Genomic DNA, 20,763 nt, shown 5'->3' with positions numbered 1-20,763 from the left:
GCACACCTGGCCGATTATCGACAAGATGAGGGCTCAGCCCCTGGGGGCTAGGACTGCGGTGCCCATCAGGGCGTGTACGTCCTTGTCACTAGGCAACTAAGTTTGGGTCATTCCTTATGATAAGAGAGGGGGAAAGTACTGAACGCCCAGATAGCTAACACTAGCACAGCGCTGGTGAACAATCCCTAACGTAAGTCGTCTCAGGAGCTGCATTCGTAGCCGACGGGACATCAGGCAGGTCACCCTGGAGTCTCAACCCACAGCCTGAGGGCCAGGTAGACGGACACCCCTCCTCCACCCTGTTGTGATCGCTGGGTCAGAAACACAGATGGCTGCGTTGGGGTCTTTCCACCGTGAAAAACTCACAAACGATGTCAATTTCGTTGGCATTAATTTTTCAAATACATCTGATTTCACTTGGCTGCCACGGCCATTTCTTGATCATGTTTTCTTATTTCAATCCTCCTTAATCTCAACTCTCAGACCACACTTCCCGCAATCACATGTGGCTTGTGGAATGGCTAAGCATGGATTCACGAGGCCCTAGGGTTAATCTTGTCTCTGTTCCAGAAGCTTCTGTCCTTGTTGTCTGGTCCCTAGCCAGTCTGTGTGGAGGGCACAGCACACAGCGGCGTGTGGTGAGCCCATCCTCATGCCGGGAAACAGAGGAGACGAGGGGATGGGACCACATCATCCCCTCCGAGAGCGGTCCCCCGCACCCGAGGACCTCCCCCTAGGGCCCCAAGACTCCCACAGCTCGCCCGCTCCCAGCAGTGCCTGGGCCAGGCCGGCCTCTGGGGGACTCCCGGGGAGGCCCCGTGCTTGCTAGTGCCCGGAGGACACTGTGAAGAATGGAAAGCTCGGTCTGGCTTTGGGGGGATCGGGATGACAGGCTGTTTTAACCCGCGGGCTTCCAGCATGTCTCTTCCGCCAGGACTTCCAGCAGAATGGACACGCTAGGGGTCAGCTCCCGTCCATCGTGGATTTGACCTGCCTGACGGCGAGGCATGGAATAAAGAGGCACTCTGTGAACACTCAAGCGGGCAGGTCACAAGAGGCTTGAGCTTGGTTTCCTCCCAGCCTCTCACAGACAAAGAGAAGCCATCTGTGCTGTGGAGCAGTGTCTTCCGTTTGCTTGGGTGACGGTTCCGGGTCCAGGCTGGCTCAGAAGAATCAAAGCACGAAGCAAGTTCATCTTTGCAGCCAGAACTAGCGTGGGTTTTCAGTCATGGGTTTGTTTGACCAACGACAGCGGATAGATGTCCATGTCTTGAGAACGGGCCTCAGTCCAGGGTAGTTGCAGCCGACCCCCCCCCACCCCCCGCCATCCAAGCCAAGAGAGCACGTTATTCTCGAGTTTCTTTCAAGAACATTACCAAAATGGCCAGAATGGCGATGATGCATGGCCATACATTTTAGAGTTCAAATACCTGCTGACACCAAAGTAGGATATTTCACCTCCTTTGCATACAGACACACACACACACAGAAAAAGTTAAACGTACATATGGCGAAAGAGGTTCAAGAAATGATTCTCTTTTACCTTCCAGGGTCCCACATTTTATTATAAAAATTGGTTGAATGGCAATTTGCTCTTGTATTTTCCAAACACCAAAAGAAGCAATCAGTCAACGTTTCTACGTTGGCATCGCAAAGCCGGGGTGTTGGGAGAGGCCCCCTCCCTGAGCGGGCACGGGCCCCGGGCTGGGCGGCCTCACCCTGAGCTCGGCCCGCGTTGGCACGACGGGCCCAGTGACGGCGGAGAAGGCGCGGTGTCGCTGGGACCCCAAGTCGTGCCCTGTGAGCCTCCGGTTTGGCCCAGGCTGTCCTGAGCACTTCCCCGGGACGGGGCCCGGGATCTTGGGCACTCCGGACACCGTGGTGGTGCTGACGCGCGGGCGACTCCGGGATCGCGGAGGAGCAGCTCTAACTTCAGTTTTTGTCTGCAGGGCGGTCCAGGATGACGCTGCCACTCTCGTCTTTGACCTTGAGCCTTCCGGAAGCGTACTTGGTCTCCTGGCAGCCGCTGCAGTACACGGTCTTGGTGGTGCCGTCGGGAAACTCCCTCCTCTTGAAGTGGGCTGTGTGGATCTCCTTCTGCCCATTGCTGAATGTGATGGTTTTGTCACCATTCCTGGAAGAGGGGAAGCACCCTGGTAAGGCGGGCCCTGCCCTGCCCGGCCAACACGCGGGGCGGGGCAGCGAGTGCGGGCGAGTGAGCGAGCTCCCGGCATCTGGGCTCCCACCCGCCCTGGGGGAGGAGGGAGGGGAGGAGGGGGAGGGGGGAGGAAGGGTACTGCATGGAGCAGGGATATAGAAGGTGCTGGGGGAGGAGGGAGGAAGGAGGGGGAGGAGGGAGGAAGGAGGGAGAGGGAGGAGGGGGAGCAGGGTGCTGCATGGAGCAAGGATATGGAAGGTGCTGAGGAGGAAGGGAAGGGCGAAGAGGGAGGAGGGAGGGGAGGAGGGAGGGGAGGTGGGAGGGAGCATGGGGCCGGGGCAGGGAAGGTGCTAGGGAGGAGGGAGGGGAGGAGGGGGGGAGCATGGGGCCGGGGCAGGGAAGGTGCTAGGGAGGAGGGGGGAGCATGGGGCCGGGGCAGGGAGGGGGTGCAGGGCTCGTGACACAGCTAAAGCCTTGCTGAGGAGCATCTGTGGGTGAGGGACGCGCCCATGAAGGCAGCAGCGGGGGCAGTGGGAGGAGCCAGCCGGGCGCCCGGAGCGTCAGGAATGACGTGGGAGAGACGATCGGTCGGACGATCGGTCGGGAGCCGTTCCAGACTGAGGGAGACGCAGCAGCACTGGGGGAGCAGGAAGGCCTGGCGGCGAGGAATCCCCCTTGCGCAGCAGCTGGGGTGCGGCATTGGCGGGGGAGGGGCTCACGGGAGCGCCCGCAGGCTCGCACGGCTGGCCCTGCCCAGGTGTGCCCCGACGCCCGCGGGCTCGCACGGCTGGCCCTGCCCAGGTGTGCCCCGACGCCCGCGGGCTCGCACGGCTGGCCCTGCCCAGGTGTGCCCCGACGCCCGTGGGCCCGCACGGCTGGCCCTGCCCAGGTGTGCCCCGACGCCCACAGGCTCGCACGGCTGGCCCTGCCCAGGTGTGCCCCGACGGCCTGGGGCTCGCACGGCTGGCCCTGCCCAGGTGTGCTCCGACGCCCGCGGGGCTCGCACGGCTGGCCCTGCCCAGGTGTGCCCCGACGGCCTGGGGCTCGCACGGCTGGCCCTGCCCAGGTGTGCTCCGACGCCCGCGGGGCTCGCACGGCTGGCCCTGCCCAGGTGTGCCCCGACGGCCTGGGGCTCGCACGGCTGGCCCTGCCCAGGTGTGCCCCGACGGCCTGGGGCTCGCACGGCTGGCCCTGCCCAGGTGTGCTCCGACGCCCGCGGGGCTCGCACGGCTGGCCCTGCCCAGGTGTGCCCCGACGGCCTGGGGCTCGCACGGCTGGCCCTGCCCAGGTGTGCTCCGACGCCCGCGGGGCTCGCACGGCTGGCCCTGCCCAGGTGTGCCCCGACGGCCTGGGGCTCGCACGGCTGGCCCTGCCCAGGTGTGCCCCGACGCCCACAGGCTCGCACGGCTGGCCCTGCCCAGGTGTGCCCCGACGCCCTGGGGCTCGCACGGCTGGCCCTGCCCAGGTGTGCCCCGACGCCCACAGGCTCGCACGGCTGGCCCTGCCCAGGTGTGCCCCGACGCCCGCGGGCTCGCACGGCTGGCCCTGCCCAGGTGTGCCCCGACGCCCGTGGGGCTCGCACGGCTGGCCCTGCCCAGGTGTGCCCCGACGGCCTGGGGCTCGCACGGCTGGCCCTGCCCAGGTGTGCCCCGACGGCCTGGGGCTCCCACGGCTGGCCCTGCCCAGGTGTGCCCCGACGCCCGCGGGCCGGCGCGGCTGGCGGGAGGCCGGGCAGTCCTCAGGCTCGCAGCTCCAGCGCAGTCAACGTTCAGGAATGCGGCGCAGTTCCGTGCGATCCCGAGAAAGCGGCCATCAGGCGATTTTGACACCGAGATGGCTACCACCTGAGTGAGGCCAGATGGTCTCGCACGACCGCCCCATAAATGTGTCTCCCGGCCTGCAACGGCGTCGGCGGGCGAGTGGACCGCCGGGCACGCAGCGGGAAACCCGCGCCGCCCACTGCAGGCGGAAGCCGGGCTCGCAGACAAAACTCTGCGGGCCAATGGCACTGTTCCCTGCTACTACAATAAACACACACTGAAAACGTGTGCACGAGGCTCAGTCACTGCATGCACAAACCAAACGCGTGCTGACCTTTGCACGTTCACGACCGTCCCGTCCGGAAACAGCGTCTCCTCACAACCGCCCCTGAGCCGCGTCACGGTCCCGTCCGGATACACCGTCTCCTTGGAGCCGTCGGGGTGGAACTTTTCTGAAGAATTCATTGTTTAAAATGAATGACGGGGTCCATTTACACGTGCAGGGGACGTGCACACAGAAGACACAGTAACGAAACACACCAGCCCCTTCACAAAGAACAGCTCATGCGTCGAGAAGTACAAAGACAAAGGAAAGAGGGTGGGCGTTCAGGGCACAGGCTTCAGGAAGTAAAGATGTGGGGGGGAAATAAACGGAAATTCCGTCTTATTTCATTCATCTTTGTTATTTAGAGTCCTTGGTCTGATTAGAATTCTTTTTACTGTGTTATACTGCGTTCACAAACCATGTTAGGTCCTAATTGCATACATGCATATGCACATGTACACACATGTACACTAATGAAACGCAGAGAGAGAGGCTGATTCCCAGCCACTTGAGTTTATAACAAGGATGGCCAGAAGCCAGGTAAAAGGCTCCAGTAACACTTGAACTTTAGAAACGTGCCTAACCCTGGGTCTCTGTTCCCCCATGCCACCTGACGCCAGACAACACACAGATGACACGCGGAGGACACACAGGTGACACGCGGATGACACACGGATGGCACACAGGACACGGATGGCACACAGATGACACACATGACACACGGATGACACACATGACACACGGATGACACACAGCTGACACACATGACACACTGATAACACACAGATGACATACAGCTGTTACACAGCGGACACACAGCTGACACAGACGACACAGATGACACGGATGACACACAGCGGACACACAGCTGACACAGATGACACAATGACACAGCTGACACACGGATGGCACACATGACATACGGATGACGCACAGCTGACACACGGATGACACACAGATGACGCACAGCTGACACACGGATGACGCACAGCTGACACACGGATGACGCACGGATGACACAGATGACACACGGATGGCACACATGACACACGGATGATGCACAGCTGACACACATGACATACAGCTGGCACACAGCTGACACACGGATGACACACAGCTGACACACGGATGACACACAGCTGACACACGGATGACACACAGATCACACACTGATGACACACGGATCACACACTGATCACACACGGATGACACACGGATCACACACTGATCACACATGGATGACACACGGATCACACACTGATCACACACGGATGACACACAGGTGACACACGGATCACACACGGATCACACACTGATCACACACGGATGACACAGCTGACACATGGATGACACACGGATGACACACAGATCACACAGATAACACACAGCTGATACACAGCTGACACGACACACAGATGACACACGGATGACACAGGTGACACACAGATCATACAGATAACACAGCTGACATACGGATGGCACATGGATGACACACGGATGACACACAGCTGACACACAGCTGACACACAGCTGACACGCGGATGACACACAGGTGACACACGGATCACACACGGATCACACACTGATCACACACGGATGACACACAGGTGACACACGGATCACACACGGATCACACACTGATCACACACGGATGACACAGCTGACACATGGATGACACACGGATGACACAGGTGACACACAGATCACACAGATAACACACAGCTGATACACAGCTGACACGACACAGCTGACACACGGATGACACAGATGACACAGCTGACACACGGATGACACACAGATGACACAGGTGACACATGGATGACACACGGATGACACAGGTGACACACAGATCATACAGATAACACAGATGACACACGGATGACACACAGGTGACACACAGATCATACAGATAACACAGATGACACACAGATGACACGCGGATGACACACGGATGACACACGGATGGCAGATAACCGGGCAGGTTGAGGGCACGGTTACCGGTCCGCTTGTTTGGGAACTGCACAATCTCCATGCCGTTGGGGAAGGTCGTGTGCGTTGTCTGAGCATCTGCGTAGTAGTAAACCTGTGGGCGGCAGGAGAACCCAGGTTCAAAGGGCATCTGCAAGGTCATTTGCGCCCTGTTGTGAGCATGGCTTTAATCTGGTAGGTTTAACTCCCACAAGAGGCTACGGTTCTGCCCTCGCAGGCCGGCGGGCTCAGACCCGTCCACAGCCGCGGGCTTGAGAAAAGTCACGGGGCCCCCAAAGTGCCGCACAGAACTGCTGTCGGTGGGAGAGACGGCGGGGTGCGGCCGGACTGAGCCCAGTCCTGCGCTGGGGCCAGCCGAACCCGCGGCCTGCTGGGACCCGCCGCGGGCAAGACCTACGCCTGTGGCGCCCACCCGAACCCCCCTTCCCGCCCAGGCTCTCCACCCAGCCCCTGGACACCCAGGACGGTGCCCTGTGAGCTCCTCCGCCCCAGCCCCTGGACACCCAGGACGGTGCCCTGTGAGCTCCTCCGCCCCAGCCCCTGGACACCCAGGACGGTGCCCTGTGAGGTCCCAGGATGGTCCTCCACCCCAGCCCCTGGACACCCAGGACGGTGCCCTGTGAGCTCCTCCGCCCCAGCCCCTGGACACCCAGGACGGTGCCCTGTGAGGTCCCAGGATGGTCCTCCACCCCAGCCCCTGGACACCCAGGACGGTGCCCTGTGAGCTCCTCCGCCCCAGCCCCTGGACACCCAGGACGGTGCCCTGTGAGGTCCCAGGATGGTCCTCCACCCCAGCCCCTGGACACCCAGGACGGTGCCCTGTGAGGTCCCAGGATGGTGCCCTGTGAGGTCCCAGGACGGTGCCCTGTGAGCTCCTCCGCCCCAGCCCCTGGCCACCCCAGGAATGGCCGCTTGGTTGTGCAAAGCTGCCACGGCCCCTTTGGTTTCCAGTGCAGGGGAGAAGGGGGCATGGGAAGGTGGTCGTGGAAGAGTGTTAGAAACTCGTTAACATGCGGAAGACGATGCCTGCTTTTTCCCTGCGATGGAGCTGGGTCCAGGCTGGAGATGAGGGATGCCTGCCCCCGCCCCGTCCCCGCTCCATCCCTCCCCCGCCGTGCTGGAGACGAGGCGGGGTTTTGTGGGGGCTGGGTGTGACAGTGACGGGGAGGAGTCCGCGTGGCCGCAGCCAGCTTCGCCAGCGTCTCCCGCAGCTGCTCTAGGGCGTCCAGCGGGGTCTGGACCTCCGTGTGTCTGGCAGGCGAGGAGCTTGTTGGGAGGCGAATGCTGGTTACAGCGATGCATGGCCGCACCCTGGGGGGGGGGGGGGCGGCCTGGGCTCCGCCCAGCTGGGTGTCAGGCCGGAGCCGCCGCCCAGTCCCCGGGCCTCGCCTGTCCACGCGAGTCTAACCACGCTGGGATCTGCGCTCGTCCACACGCCTTTAGCAACGCGCTTCTGTGCCGCGTTTCTCAGTGCATTGGTCATCGCGTCTTCACAGAAATCGTTTTAGTTTGGTCCTAATTGTGAGCCACACTGGACAGGAGATTGCAATTGCTGGAGGAGCGTTCACGGCAGCGGGTGGGGTGGAGCACGGCGGGAGAGAACCATGGGACAGAGGCGCTCATAACCTGCTGTGTTGGGTTCAAAGCCCCCTATGCAGCTACCTATAACGATCATGGGATTTTTGAGAAAGAACTCACGACAGTGGGCCACCGTGGTGACTCGTGTGGGCGTGGAAATGCGGGATTGAAGTCGCGAAGAGTGCCTCACGTCCAAGCTCGCCACCGAGGTGGAAACGCGCCGTTCCCTGGAGGGCCTGGGCCCCGCGCCCCCGGGGCCCCCGCCCACGAGCACCCCAAGAATAAAAGGATCCCAAAGACCGGGCCGGCACGCAGGGAGGGCACGCACCACTCTCTGGTCCGGCTTGATCTTCTTCACGTCGCCGTTGAAGAACCGGATGAGGGTGGTCTTCCTGTCGGCGCTGATCTCCTTCCGGGTGCCGTTGGGGAAGGTGATGATGGTGCGGCCGTCGCTCAGCACCTGCTCCACCTGCCCGGAAGCACCCGCGCTCGGAGCGACGCCCGCGGCCCCCGCGGTCTCCTCCCACTCGGGACCGGTCTCTGCCTGTCGCCTGCCCGACTCCGTCAACACCCACTACCACAGCTAGGTCAGTAACACGCTCACTGAGTCGTGCGGCCCCGGACCGCCATCTTGAAGGTGGTCGTGACTAGTGCACTGCGGGTTTGGGTCCACACATGGCTGCTTCTGTCAGGTCTGCTGCCCCGGCCAGGCGCGTGGCTGGCCAGGAGCGGGGGGACGCCGCCTTCCTGCCCACCCCTTCCTCTGACCCACGCTGCCCTGCCCCCTGTCCATGAATGATCAAAGGAGCCGGGACTTCGCGTGCAGAACGCTGCACTGGGCACTGGGCAAGGAGCGGCTTCCCCGTCACCATTAGCCAGCACGAGGGAAATGCGGACGGGCGCGTGAAACCTCAAGGGGAGAGGTGCGGTTGTTAATTGGGTTACATTCTTACTCTTACTACAGCATGGAATACAAGAGTTAGCTCGGCAGAGAAAAGTGGGTCTTTTGCTTCTGAAACCATTGTTCATCAGCCCTCCGAACAAAACCTGGTGCTGTGCGCACCCGCAGCCGTCCTGTCCTCTGAGGTTGGAACCAAACCCACTCCCCGCCTGCCACCGCCCGACAGAGCAGGTGAACGAATCAGGGTGCGTGCCGTTCAGAGTTAGGAGATGAATTCTGATCTCCAGCAAGGTGTGGATAGCAAGCACCACTGCAGCATGAACACACACACACACACACACACACACACACACACGGAGTAAAACATGTTCCACATAGAAAAATCACAGAGGCACTCACAGCCGTGTACACGAATGCTCTAACGTCCTGACCAGTCGTGGACTGTGCGCGCAGGGGCCTGGGCTGGGCGGGGCCGGGGCGCGGCCGCACGGGGCTGGGAGAGGAACAACGTATCGCAGGCGCCTACCTTGCCACTGGGGTGCTGCTTTTCCTGGGGCTGCTCCTTCTCTGCGGTGGTGGCCGGATGGTCCAGGGCCTCGGAGGACGGCTTTGAACTTACAGGACAACTCTGCAGGAGGAACAGAGCCACCGCCCTGACCCCCCCCCCCCAGGAGCGCAGGCCCCACGGCGTTCCTCTGCGCGCCGCCCCTCCCCGGGGAAACGCCAGGGCGGGCTGGTGACGCCGCACGCTTGGCTCAGGGCCGAGAGCCTCACCCCCGAGGCCTGGAGGCGCCCCGTTGCTGGAGCGCACACACCCCAACGCCCCGAGGGAAGCTCAGCCGCCTCAGCCTCCCCGACGAGGTTGGAGAGGGGGGTGAGGCGGGAGGTCAGGGGAGGGGGGAGGGGGAGGGCTTTCCTGGAGAGACAGGGACAGAGGCCGGGCTGCTCCCCTGGGAGCTCCTCCCTCCGGTGTGGCCAGGACGGCAGGGCTACGCAGGGACCCCCGGGGGAGCCGGGCCCCACTCACCGGTGGCTCTGCGTCCCCTGGGGACGGGTGGGGGAGCTCGCGGGCCGGGCCGGGGGCCGGGGCGGGAGGCCTGTCTCCGGCGCTCTCGGAGATGGGGGAGCACGCGTCTGCGGGCGGAGGGAAGTCACGTGTCACGCGGGGGCGGAGCCGGGTGGGAGGGAGGAGTACCCCAAGGGGACCCCCGTGTCCAGCCTAGCCGAGGTCACCCAGGGAGGGAAGAACCCTCTGCCCCACAGGTGACCGAGCGTGGGAGGAAGATGGCGGGGTCCACAGGACCCTCTCCTAGCCTTGCGTGGCCGCAGCTCGGGACAGGGACCGGCCAGAGGCCACGTCTCTGCCCTGCAGCCGCCGGCCCAGTGAGCAGGCGACACAGGAAGAGACAAGCACAGCCCAGTGGGTGCGGGCCAGAGAGACAAAGGCGGCCCGGGAAGGAGTTGCACAGGCTTCCACAAGGGTCCGGGGAGCTGGTGACGTCGCCGTGGACCTGAGGGCGCCCGGGCCCGCAGAGGGCAGGGGACGCAGCTAGGGGGACGGAGGCGTGGCCCGGGGGCTGGGTGGCGGTGGCCAGGACAAGACGGGCGGTGGCAGTGGGCAGAGGGGGCACCTTCGCTGGGCCGTCGCCCTCGCCGGAGGGGGCGGGCCACCCTAGACGGAGGCAGAGGAGGAGCACACGGCCCCAGGGGAGGACCCTCCCGAGAGTCTTTGCCTTGTCCTCTGGGGGTGCAGCCAGGGCCCCGAGGGTGCGCCCTGCGGGAAGGCACCACGCTGGGGGGGGGGGGCGGGGAGCCCCTCGGGGAGGGCCGGGGAGCCCAGGGGTCACGGCCCATCCTCCCGCTGGGTCCGCACCTCTGGATCCGCAGCTGGGGGAGGGTCTGCAGCAGGAGACGGAGTCTGCCCGGGGCGGGGGCGGGGGGGTGGGCCTCAGGCCAGCAGACGGGAAGGGGGGCAGAGAAGACAGAGAGGGAGGAGACCAGAGGCGGCCAGGAGGCCGGGCCCCTCCTGGGCCTGGGTGTGGCTGGGGATTCTGGGGGGGCCCCTGGGCGTGGCAGGGGGGCTCCGCCGGGCCGGGAGCACCGGGGCGCACGTGCTCACCGTGCTCACCGTGGCGAGCGACTGCGGCCTCCGCGGTCTCCGGCGCAGGGAGGTGCGAGGCGGGCGCCGGCCACGGTCTGCCCCCGGGCGTCTGCAGGGCGTGGGGAGGAGGGTGAGCGACCTGGGTGCAGGGGTGGTCACGGCCTCCGCGCCGCCCGGGGACCCAGCCGGGGCTCCGTGCTCCGCGGCCTCGCCACCGGCAGCACCATGCTCGGTACTAAGCGCCAAGTCCCTCCATTTTTTCGGTGGAGAAGAAGCCCAACTGTGGAAGCTGGCACAGCAATTTTTTTAATTCTATTTCCCTTGTTCTCTCCAGCATGAAAGACATGGCTGGAGAAATCCGGTGTTTACTAGGACGGGATACCGGCCCCGCGCACGGGGTGGGGTGCAGTGCCCGCCGGTGGCTCGACCCCTGCGGCCCAGCCCAGCGTCACCTCCGCGGGGTCGCCTCGTCTCTCCTCCCAGGGACTCCCGTCTCCGTCGGCCACGGTTCCTCTGCCAGAGAGACTTCTGGAAAGGGCTTTATGTTTGTCCTTCCTCGTTGTTGCTTTCTCGGAGTTACTTCGCTTTATTTTTACGCTTACTGGCTGAAAATAAAGGTGGGGGGGGGGCTGTGGTTTTGCGTTAGTAACGCTCAGGTTATCCACGCGCTAGGCCGCTGCAGGCTGCTGGCGGGCCCGTCCCCCAGGCCGCCCCCCGCTTTCCTGCCTGCACCGGAGCAGAAACCGCAGCCGCTCTGGCTCCATGCGTCCATCCCACCCCGCCTTTCCAGGTCCCCGGTGGCCCACGGTGCCCGAAAGGGTAGCCCTTGCGGTCAAACACACACCACCACCGAAATGGTCTCCTGCCCTGCTGCCGTTCAAAACGCGACGGCTTTGCGGTGTGCTTCGCCCCCCCCCCCCCCCGCGTTCGTTAGCTCACACATTTGTTAGGCAGCCTTATTTCGTTCACCCCGTTCCCTTATTTCGTTCACCCCGTTCCCTCCACAGTGCTGCACCCTGGCCCTGGACTGGGGGGAGCCCGACGGCCCGTGCCTGCGGCGCCAAGCCAAGGGCCGGGGAGTCCCAGGCGCTGCCGGCCACCGCCGTGGGCTGCTCCGCGGGTGGGCGGGGTGGGGAAGCACCGGGGGCCCTTGCTGGACGGGCGTGGTGGGGGCTCCGGCCAGCCCACGCGCACTGGGAAGGTGGTCTCACGAGGAGGGGTGGGGGCTGCACATCTCGGCTTCCCTCCAGAGCTTGCAGGGGAGGGTCGCCTCGGGGAGCTACATTCCTAGCCGGCCCGCGTGGTCCCGGGACCGTGGGGCCATGATGCATGGGGTCAGTGCATCTTGGCGTTACGCCTTCGTCAGCTGGCATCGTCGAGGCAGTGAATCACCAAGAGAACTCAGGAGGAAGTGGCACATCGCCAAAGGTACCTAGCTATGAGGCAAACCTGAATTCTCAATCCTCTCAACAATGATGTCAGTGTCCTCAGACAAGTAGGGTGCCAGGGGTGCAGACGTGGGCTGGGTCTCCCTCGGAGTGTGTGGGTTAAGATACCTGTCTTCATCTTTGGGGAGCAGGCACACAGCCAATAGCCAGGCATTGGGCACTGTTTCCGAGTAATCACAGGACCTTGAAGACGGCCTTTGTTTCCTCGGAAACAGTTCTGTGTTTACCTGACAGCATGCTAAGGAGGGAAAGGGCCAAGCCTGCATCTGGTGGCCCTGTGTCTGGTGGCCCTGTGTCTGGTGGCCCTGCGTCTGGTGGCCCTGCGTCTGGTGGCCCTGAGTCTGGTGGCCCTGCGTCTGGTGGCCCTGAGTCTGGTGGCCCTGTGTCTGGTGGCCCTGAGTCTGGTGGCTCTGTGTCTGGTGGTTCTGTGTCTGGTGGCCCTGAGTTTGGTGGCCCTGTGTCTGGTGGCCCTGTGTCTGGTGGCCATATGTCTGGTGGCCCTGTGTCTGGTGGCCCTGTGTCTGGTGGCCCTGTGTCTGGTGGCCATATGTCTGGTGGCCCTGTGTCTGGTGGCCCTCAGTCTGGTGGCCCTGTGTCTGGCGGCCCTGAGTCTGGTGGCCCTATGTCTGGTGGCCCTGTGTCTGGTGGCCATATGTCTGGTGGCTCTGTGTCTGGTGGCTCTGTGTCTGGCGGCCCTGTGTCTGGTGGTCCTGAGTCTGGTGGCCCTGAGTCTGGAGGCCCTGTGTCTGGTGGCCATATGTCTGGTGGCCCTGTGTCTGGTGGCCCTGAGTCTGGTGGCCCTGAGTCTGATGGCCCTGCATCTGTCAGAGCCGTGAGGCTGGAACCCCCATCCTCCCTGCCCCGGTGGCTTCTGTGAGCTGCAGATCTGCAGGCAGCGTGAGGTGTCTGGGGTCTGGCATTTTAAGTTCCCGCAGCCTTCTCGGAGAAAGGAGGAGCTCACCCCAGCTCACACTGAGCTCCCAGTGCACATGCGTGAGTATCTGTGTGTGTGCCAGTCATGGGGCTTGAACTCGGGGCCTGGATGCTCAAGGTTGGTGCTCTGCCACTGTGGGTCTAGATTCCTGCGGCGCCCTGGGAATGGGGTGCAGGCCTGGAGGTAAGAGCTCCCAGGGGGAGCTGCAAGGCGCCGCCTCTGGGGTGCCAGGTGCCCCCCCCCCGCCATGAGAAAGCCCCCGTTCTCCCGCGCGGCTATCTGCTGTCTGGGGTAAGGCGAAGCCTGCTGTACCCGCAGGCCCGGCTTCCCCGCGGGCACGGGCGCGGCGGGTGCCTCGGCCGCGCGCAGCAGCTGCAGCCCCAAACCTCTCAGCGTCTCCCGGAGCTCCAGGTTCTGGGTGGCCAGAGCAGTGATCTGGCTCTGGAGTCTCCTGTGGGCCGCCGACCACCGGGACGCCTGCGCCCGCAGCTCTCCCTGCAGCTGGCAGACGAGCTTCTGCAGGCGCTGGGGTGGAGACAACGCCAGGCGCCCCTCAGACGCCGCCCCGCAGGCCCCCCCCACCCCACGCCCAGCCCCCCCCCCACGACGGCCAGCACGGGAGGCAGAAGGGCCGCGCGGCGGGCGTGACCCGGCCACCGCGCGTGACTAGCTAGAGACCTGCGGGGCGAGCGCTGCTCTTGGCATGGGAGGCTGGAATGCCCTCCTCCGGGGTCTCATCCCCCGCGGGGCGGGGGAGACCGAGCCCCGGCCTCACGTGTCCCGCCGTGTGACCTCGGGGAAGGCACCTGGCCCCCCGGGCCTGTTTCCCCCCGCCGGGGAACCCCGCGGCTCGGCCCCAGGGCCCCCCTCACCAGCAGCTCCTCGGCTGGGCCATCCTCCGGGGGGGCCTCGGCCCCCGGGCCTGGCTTCTCAGGCTCCGCCGTGGCTCCTGGGCTCGGGTCCTGCGAGAGGCTCAGTGCTCCCGCCTCTGGGGGCCCCAGGTGGCCCGTCAGCACCCTGGTTGGGAAGGAGAAGGGTGGCGGGGCTCCTCCGTGAACCCCGGTGCCCTGGAGGCTGGCCAGGGGCCTCTCGTCCTCCCCGTTGGGGGTGTACCCCGCCCTGCCCCCACCCCACCCCTCGCGCTGCGGTCCCCACCCGGAGCTGACCTCTGGGACGACATCTCGTGTCAGCCATGGGCAGCAGGCCTGTCCCCGGCCGTCCCTGGAAGACGCTAGAGTTCAGAGGGCAGCCCGGTGCCTGTCCGCACCCCGGCAGTCCCTGCTGCCCGGGGGGTGGGGGTGGGGTGGGAGCAGGGCCTCCCTCAGGACGACTGACCCCTCAGGCCGGGGCAGGAGAGGGCACCGAGGGCCGGAGGAGGGCCCTTCCCCAGGGGAGGGCACCGAGGGCCGGAGGAGGGCCCTTCCCCAGGGGAGGCATGCCTGCCCCCCCCCCCCCGTGACACCTTCTGCCAGGACGCTGGTCATCTCGGCACTGCCAGCCGGCTCTCCAGAGCCTCCCCACCCACCTCCAGAAGGCCGGAACCCCCTGGGATTCTAAACTGACTCCTCGTCTTAAAGGGCCCTGCCCACAGGGCCCGATGACTTTATAGTCCTAAACGAGGACGCGCCGCAGACCTAGGATTCGGGTGCTTTGGGAGCTACGTGGACCCGCGTAGCTAGGGGAGCCACGCTTCTCCTCTCGCCAAGAAATAAGCGGCAATTCATAGGAAGTGTGATAACCAGCAGGGCAGGAAGTCCCGCCCAGGCTGGCGTCACGGCCACAGGACAGCTGCGGGAGGGGGCGGGGCATCAGAGGGCGTGTGTGCGTGTGTGGAAAGCGGAGGTGCTGAGCCGTGGCGACGTCTGAGGCCTGAGGTCTGGGCCTGCGCAGAGGCGGGGCTTGCGGGAAGGAGGCTAGAAGGACGCTCACTGCGCTGGAGGTCTGGAGGCGGAGGCTGCCGGAGGTCTGGCGTTCAGGGCTGGCCTGCGCCCCGGGTGCTGGGTAGTGAGCCTCCGGGAGGCGAGCAGACACCGGCGGGGGGCACGCTGCTCTTCTGGGTCCCCAAAGCTCCTGTGCGATCGCGGCAGTAGGGGGGAAGGCGAAAAACCCAGACCCAGATATTGAAATGTTTCTTAGGAGGACTGCCAGAATGGGCGACAATAAGACAAAACATCTGTGCCGCTTTCTAGCCGTCTCCTCGGTGCAGGCCCATGGCAGCAGGCGCGGCCCGCGGGGGGGTACCCCGCCTTCAGAAGGCACAGACAGGCTGCGGGGTCCTATCTGAGAAAGGAAAATTCTAGGAAGAACGGCTGGGGATGTGACTCGGGTGGCAGAGCGCCGGCCTGCGAGCCCGAGGCCCAGAGAGCAGGGTCGGTCCCGCCAGAGCCCGCGCAGTTCCTTGCTCACAACACGCCGCCAAGTGTTGGGTTAAGCGCAGACGCCGTCCTTTAAACGGAGGGGGAGGCAGAGCCCGCGCGTCCCCTTGACCGCAGCCTGGCTCCCGAGCGGACGCCGCGTCCCGCGCTGCTCTGAACGGGGAGGAGGGTCGGCCACGGCTGGTCTTGGAGTCCTTCTGTCCGTGTCCGTGTGTCCTGGAGGAGGATCTGCTTTGGGTCCGCGGCAGCGCAGGGCTGGGGCAGGGCACACGGAGAGAAAGGTGACTTACAGACATGGGCCCGGGACACTAGGCGTCCGTCTCTGATGGCAGCCATACCAGACATAACTGGACTCGGAGCCATGAAGGTCCCGTGTCTGGGTGCACTGCACCCTTCCTGAAAAGGGAGGTGCTTCTCCAGGTGCTGACCGCAGGGACCTGCTGCATGATCAGAGGACAAAAGATGTGTCTGGGGAGCTGGCTGGCAAGCACAAGGCTGAAAGGCTCGATCCCTGGGTCTAGCAAACCCCAGGGGTGTTTTACAGCAATCCTGTTTGACTCCCTATTTCTCCCACCTGTGAAGAAGGACTTCTGTCTTTCAGGGTCACACGGACAGCTGTCCAGGTCTCCCCCTGACCACCCCCCCCAGCACCTGCCGGCCTGCGGGCACATGGATGAGCAGGCTCCCCTTCTCCTCGGCCGTTGCCCTGGAGGAGATGCAGAGCGGGGCTGCGGGAAGGAGGTCCCAGCGGCCACCGGGCGCCGCTGGCTGCGGGCTCCATCTCTTCCTCCTCTTGTCACAAACGGCAGCTGATGGTCGTGTGCGGGCTTGCAGCTCTCGGGCCCGCTAGGGTGCAGAGTATCTGAGCTTCAGGGTGAGCTCCTCTTCCCTACTGGGATAGCACCGTTCTGCGGCTCGTGTTCTTTCTCTTTCCAAATAAGCCAACAATTCGCACCCTTTGGTGGGCGGTGGAGGGCTGGTGAGCGGGCAGAGAGCTGGGGGAGGGGGACAGGCACGAGCCGGCACAGGCTCAGCACCCGGCCGTGAAAAGCCACCTCTGGGGAGCCTCCGGTCCACCCTGCCCGCTCCACTGTGATCCCTTACAGCCCTGGCCCTGGGGGAGCAGGGATGCTCTTGTCACCATGGTAACCGAACAGTCAGAGCAGCCTCCCGCGCGGCCAGTAGGGGGCGCAGCACCGTTTTCTTCAACGGAGAGCTATGTCTAGGTCAGGGCCTGCAATCTCCCTGTGTGAGCTCAGGAAACCAAAGGAGATGACCGGGGCCGGCCCGGCAAAGCGCGGCAGGCAGGAGGGACACGGGACTGGCGGTGGACATCACGGGGACGCCTTTATCCACACCCACCGCATGCTTTTGATTATCGGCCAGGCCTAGAAGACCGCGCCACTCATTTCACAGTGTGCGCCCAGGCCTCACCCTACGGCAACCAGGTGCCCGGCCAGGGAGAACAGGCCTCCAGGGGAACGGAAATGGGGGTTCAGAGTCGAGCCGAGGGCCGTCACCAAAGAGCCACACCGGAACCTACGGGGCCAGACGCGGTGCGCTGGTGGTCTCCGCAGGGTCACCGGGGCGTGGCGGTCCCGGGAGGGGAAGGTACTGCCTCGGCGTGGGCGGGTGGGGAGATCTGTTCCCTGCTGTAGGAGAACTTCACCGAGGAGACCAGGACCGACCAGGAAGGGCAGGGCGGCCCCACCCGCGGGGCCGGGCCAGGGCAGGCCGGAGACCCTGAGAGAGACCCGGGCGTGGGCGCAGGGCCCCGTGGGGCTGGGCCTGAGGACGCGGGTGCGGCTCCCTCAGGACCACCGCGGAGGGCCGCCGCCTTTCCCGCAGGAGCGTGCCCAAGAGAAGCAGACGCTGTGGACGCTCACGAGACCCAGACGGGGCCCCACGGATGCCCTTGTCGGCGCTGAGTGTGTGCGCGTTATGGATGGGTCAGGGTCACACTTCTCGAATCCTCTGTGTTTTCGTAGCTTGAGTCCTCATCCATTTATTCAGCACTTGCAAATCTAGAGTTCTGGAACGCTTCTACAAAGCCAAAGAGAGTTGTTAACGTCTGATTCCGTCACATACCTGGGACTTTGGGGGGCCATATGCTTCTTACCATACCCTGGACCCTAACCCTTCCCTGCCGTCCTCCAACTCCATCAGGAAACAAGAGGCCAGGTTCCCCTTACTGGCTCAGCAGAGTTTTCTTTTGCTTATAAAACAGCTCTATAAGAATAATTAAAAAACATCCAGCACTTTACACTGCACGGCAAACTCTAAGTTTATTAAGATCCATTGCACAAATACTTGTTACACGTGCTGAAAACTCAGCTGAGCCTGGCAGCTGCCAGCCGGGCCCCAGGGAGCTGCCCCCCCCCCGCCCCCACCCCGCCCCCACCCCCGCCCCGGGCTGGCGGGGTCCAGGGGGGCAGGGGCCTGGCAGCCACCTCTGCCCGCTGCCCGCACGTGTGCTTTCCAGTCGCCGCGCTGGTCTCTCTCCTGCCTTGGCTGTGGCTCCACGGGAAAGCGGGTACAGACTTAACTAGTTACGATTAGCACCGGTACACTCGGCTTAAATGTTTGTCTAAAATGAGCTCTGGGAGCACTTCTCTTTGTCTTTCCTTTTTCCTTTTTCTTAGTGCTGGGATTTGAATTCAGGGCTTTGCAAACATTAGGAACTCCAAGCAGTGCCTCTGGCCTTTTTCTTTTTTTTTAAGTATTTTTATTATCTTAATGTAGTGCCCCACCCACCCCCTGTCTTTTGTGCGTGTGTGCTGGTCACCGTCCCGGAGCTTTTCTGCTCCAGGCTAGCCCTCGTTCACTGGAGTCACAGCCCCGCCCCTGACTTGACGATTCATTGGACAGTAGAGTCTCGCAGACTTCGCTGCCCGCTCTGCTGTCTTGGTGAACTTTCTCTTGCGCAGGCTTGGAGCTCTGTGCTAGCTCTCTGTACATAGGTTCAGACAGTGTTTGCACTCATCTGTAATTCATGTTCATTCCACCTTTCCCAGACCCTGCCTTGTGGGACCCAGGCCGATGAGGCTCCGGGACCACACCACGGACGGCGCGGCTGGCCAGGCGTGTTGGGGCCTGCTGCTGTCACAGGGAGGCAGCCCGAGGCGGCTTGCTTCAGTTCCAGAATTCCTGTGCATGACTGGCCAGCGTTGTCTTCCTCCCTCCCTCCTTTCCTTCCTTCCTCCCTCCCTCCCGTTCTCCCTCCCTCCCTCCTTTCCTTCCTTCCTTCCTCCCTCCCTCCTTTCCTTCTCCCTCCCTCCCTCCTTTCCTTCCTCCCTCCCTCCCTCCTTTCCCTCCTCCCTCTCTCCCTCCTTTCCCTCCTCCCTCCCTCCCTCTCTCCCTCCCTCCCTCCCTCCCTCCCTGCCTCCCTCCCTCCCTCCCTGCCTCCCTCCCTCCCTGCCTCCCTCCCTCTCTCCCTCCCTCCTTCCCTCCTCCCTCCCTCCCTCCCTCCCTGCCTCCCTCCCTGCCTCCCTCCCTCCCTCCCTCCCTCCCTGTACATCCATGAAGAAGTCCCGCCCTCGTCCTGGGGGTGGCGTGGCCGCGGCTCACAGGGTGAAGGACGAGGCGTCGGCGTCGGCGCTCTCGCTGGTCTGCCGGGAGGCGCAGCTGTCGGAGTAGACGCGGGCGCAGGAGAGGCGGGCGGCGGGCCTCCTCCGCACGCACCACAGGTCCCTCACGACCCTCAGGAAGTAGCTGCGGAACTTGCGGCCCACGAAGGCGTAGAGCACGGGGTTGAGGCAGCAGCGCAGGAAGGCCAGGGCCTCGGTGGCGGTCCTGGCGTAGCCCAGGAGCCGCTCGCTGTCGCACGGCCTGTCCAGGCTGCCCAGCTGGGCGGCCGTGACCAGGAGGACGGCGTTGTGCGGGACCTGGCACGCGAGGAACACGAGCACCACGGCGACGACCACGCGGACGGCGCGGTGCCGCTGGGCGTTCCGCGCCCGCACCAGGGCCCGGACGACGGAGGCGTAGCAGAACAGCATGGCGGCCAGGGGCACGAAGAAGCCGAAGAGCAGCTCGAGCGCCAGCGCCAGCAGCTTCCAGGTGACGGGCTCCGAGAAGGACGGGTACTTGGCCTCGCACACGCGCCGGCCCTGGGTCTCGTAGCCGCGGTTGAGGGCGAAGGCCGAGGCGGAGAGGAGGCAGGACAGCGCCCACACGGCGCCGCAGACCCGCCGGCCGCGCGCCCGCGCCCGCGCGCGGAGGCGGAAGGAGCGCGCGGCCCGCGCCACGGCCGCGTAGCGGTCCGCGCCCACGCAGGCCAGCAGCAGCATCCCGCAGTGGAAGTTGAGGGCGTGGACCCCCTTCACCAGCCGGCACAGCGCGCTGCCGAACACCCACGCGCCCGCCGCGTGGCTGGCCGCCCAGAAGGGCAGCGTGAGCGCGAACAGCAGGTCCGCCACGGCCATGTGCAGCAGGTAGACGTCCGTCACGGACCTGGCCTTCCCGTAGCGGGCGAAGGTGGCCGCCACCAGCGCGTTGCCCAGCAGGCCGAGGACGCACACCAGGGAGTAGGCGGCGGGCGCGAAGGCGCGGGAGAAGCGCCGGACGTCCCGCAGCGAGCAGGGCGCGGGCGGCGTGTAGTCGCTCGGGTAGTCGGGCGCGCCCGTGCCGTTCCAGTCAGGGTAGTCGTCCAGCGGGTAGGACGCCTCCGGCGGCGCCTGCGAAGCACGGCACGGTGAGCCGCGGCCGCGCGGACCCCGGCGGGCTCCCCCCCCCCCCCGCGGCCGCGCCCGCTCACCTCGCCCATGGCGGTGCCGGACCGGCGGCCGCGGGAAGCGGGGTCCTCCACGCGCTCCGCGCCGACACCACGCGGGTCCGACGACGCTGCGGGGGAGGGGGGAGAGGGCGGGCGGCCGCGGTCACGGCTGTGTCCCGGGCAGCCGTCCGCGCAGGCTTCCCCCGTGCTCCCATCGGAGCACGGGACGCAGGCACCGCGGCTCCCGAGGCTCCCGAGGCTCCCGAGGCTCCCGAGGCTCCCGAGGCTCCCGGGCTCCCGAGGCTCCGCGGCTCCCGAGGCTCCCGAGGCTCCCGGGCTCCCGAGGCTCCGCGGCTCCCGAGGCTCCCGAGGCTCCCGGGCTCCCGAGGCTCAGCGGCTCCCGAGGCTCCGCGGCTCCCGAGGCTCCGCGGCTCCCGAGGCACCGCGGCTCCGGCTCCCGAGGCACCGCGGCTCCCGAGG

General features: G+C 64.9%; 1 protein-coding gene across 1 annotated transcript; it reads right to left on the bottom strand.

Annotated features, from left to right (window-relative positions):
* Positions 1–19,132: 19,132 nt before the first annotated feature.
* Ccr6 (C-C motif chemokine receptor 6) lies at positions 19,133–20,334 on the bottom strand. The gene is made up of 2 exons (XM_048354568.1): positions 20,326–20,334; positions 19,133–20,245 (listed from the first exon to the last, which is right to left on the bottom strand). The coding sequence occupies exons 1-2, from the start codon at positions 20,332–20,334 to the stop codon at positions 19,133–19,135; spliced, it is 1,122 nt and encodes a 373-aa protein (XP_048210525.1).
* Positions 20,335–20,763: the final 429 nt, after the last annotated feature.

This window comes from Perognathus longimembris, chromosome 9, assembly GCF_023159225.1.
Source record: "Perognathus longimembris pacificus isolate PPM17 chromosome 9, ASM2315922v1, whole genome shotgun sequence".
NCBI classification, from domain to species: domain Eukaryota; kingdom Metazoa; phylum Chordata; class Mammalia; order Rodentia; family Heteromyidae; genus Perognathus; species Perognathus longimembris.
The sequence above is the reverse complement of the archived record's forward strand: the minus strand, read 5'-3'. Positions and strand labels throughout refer to the sequence as shown.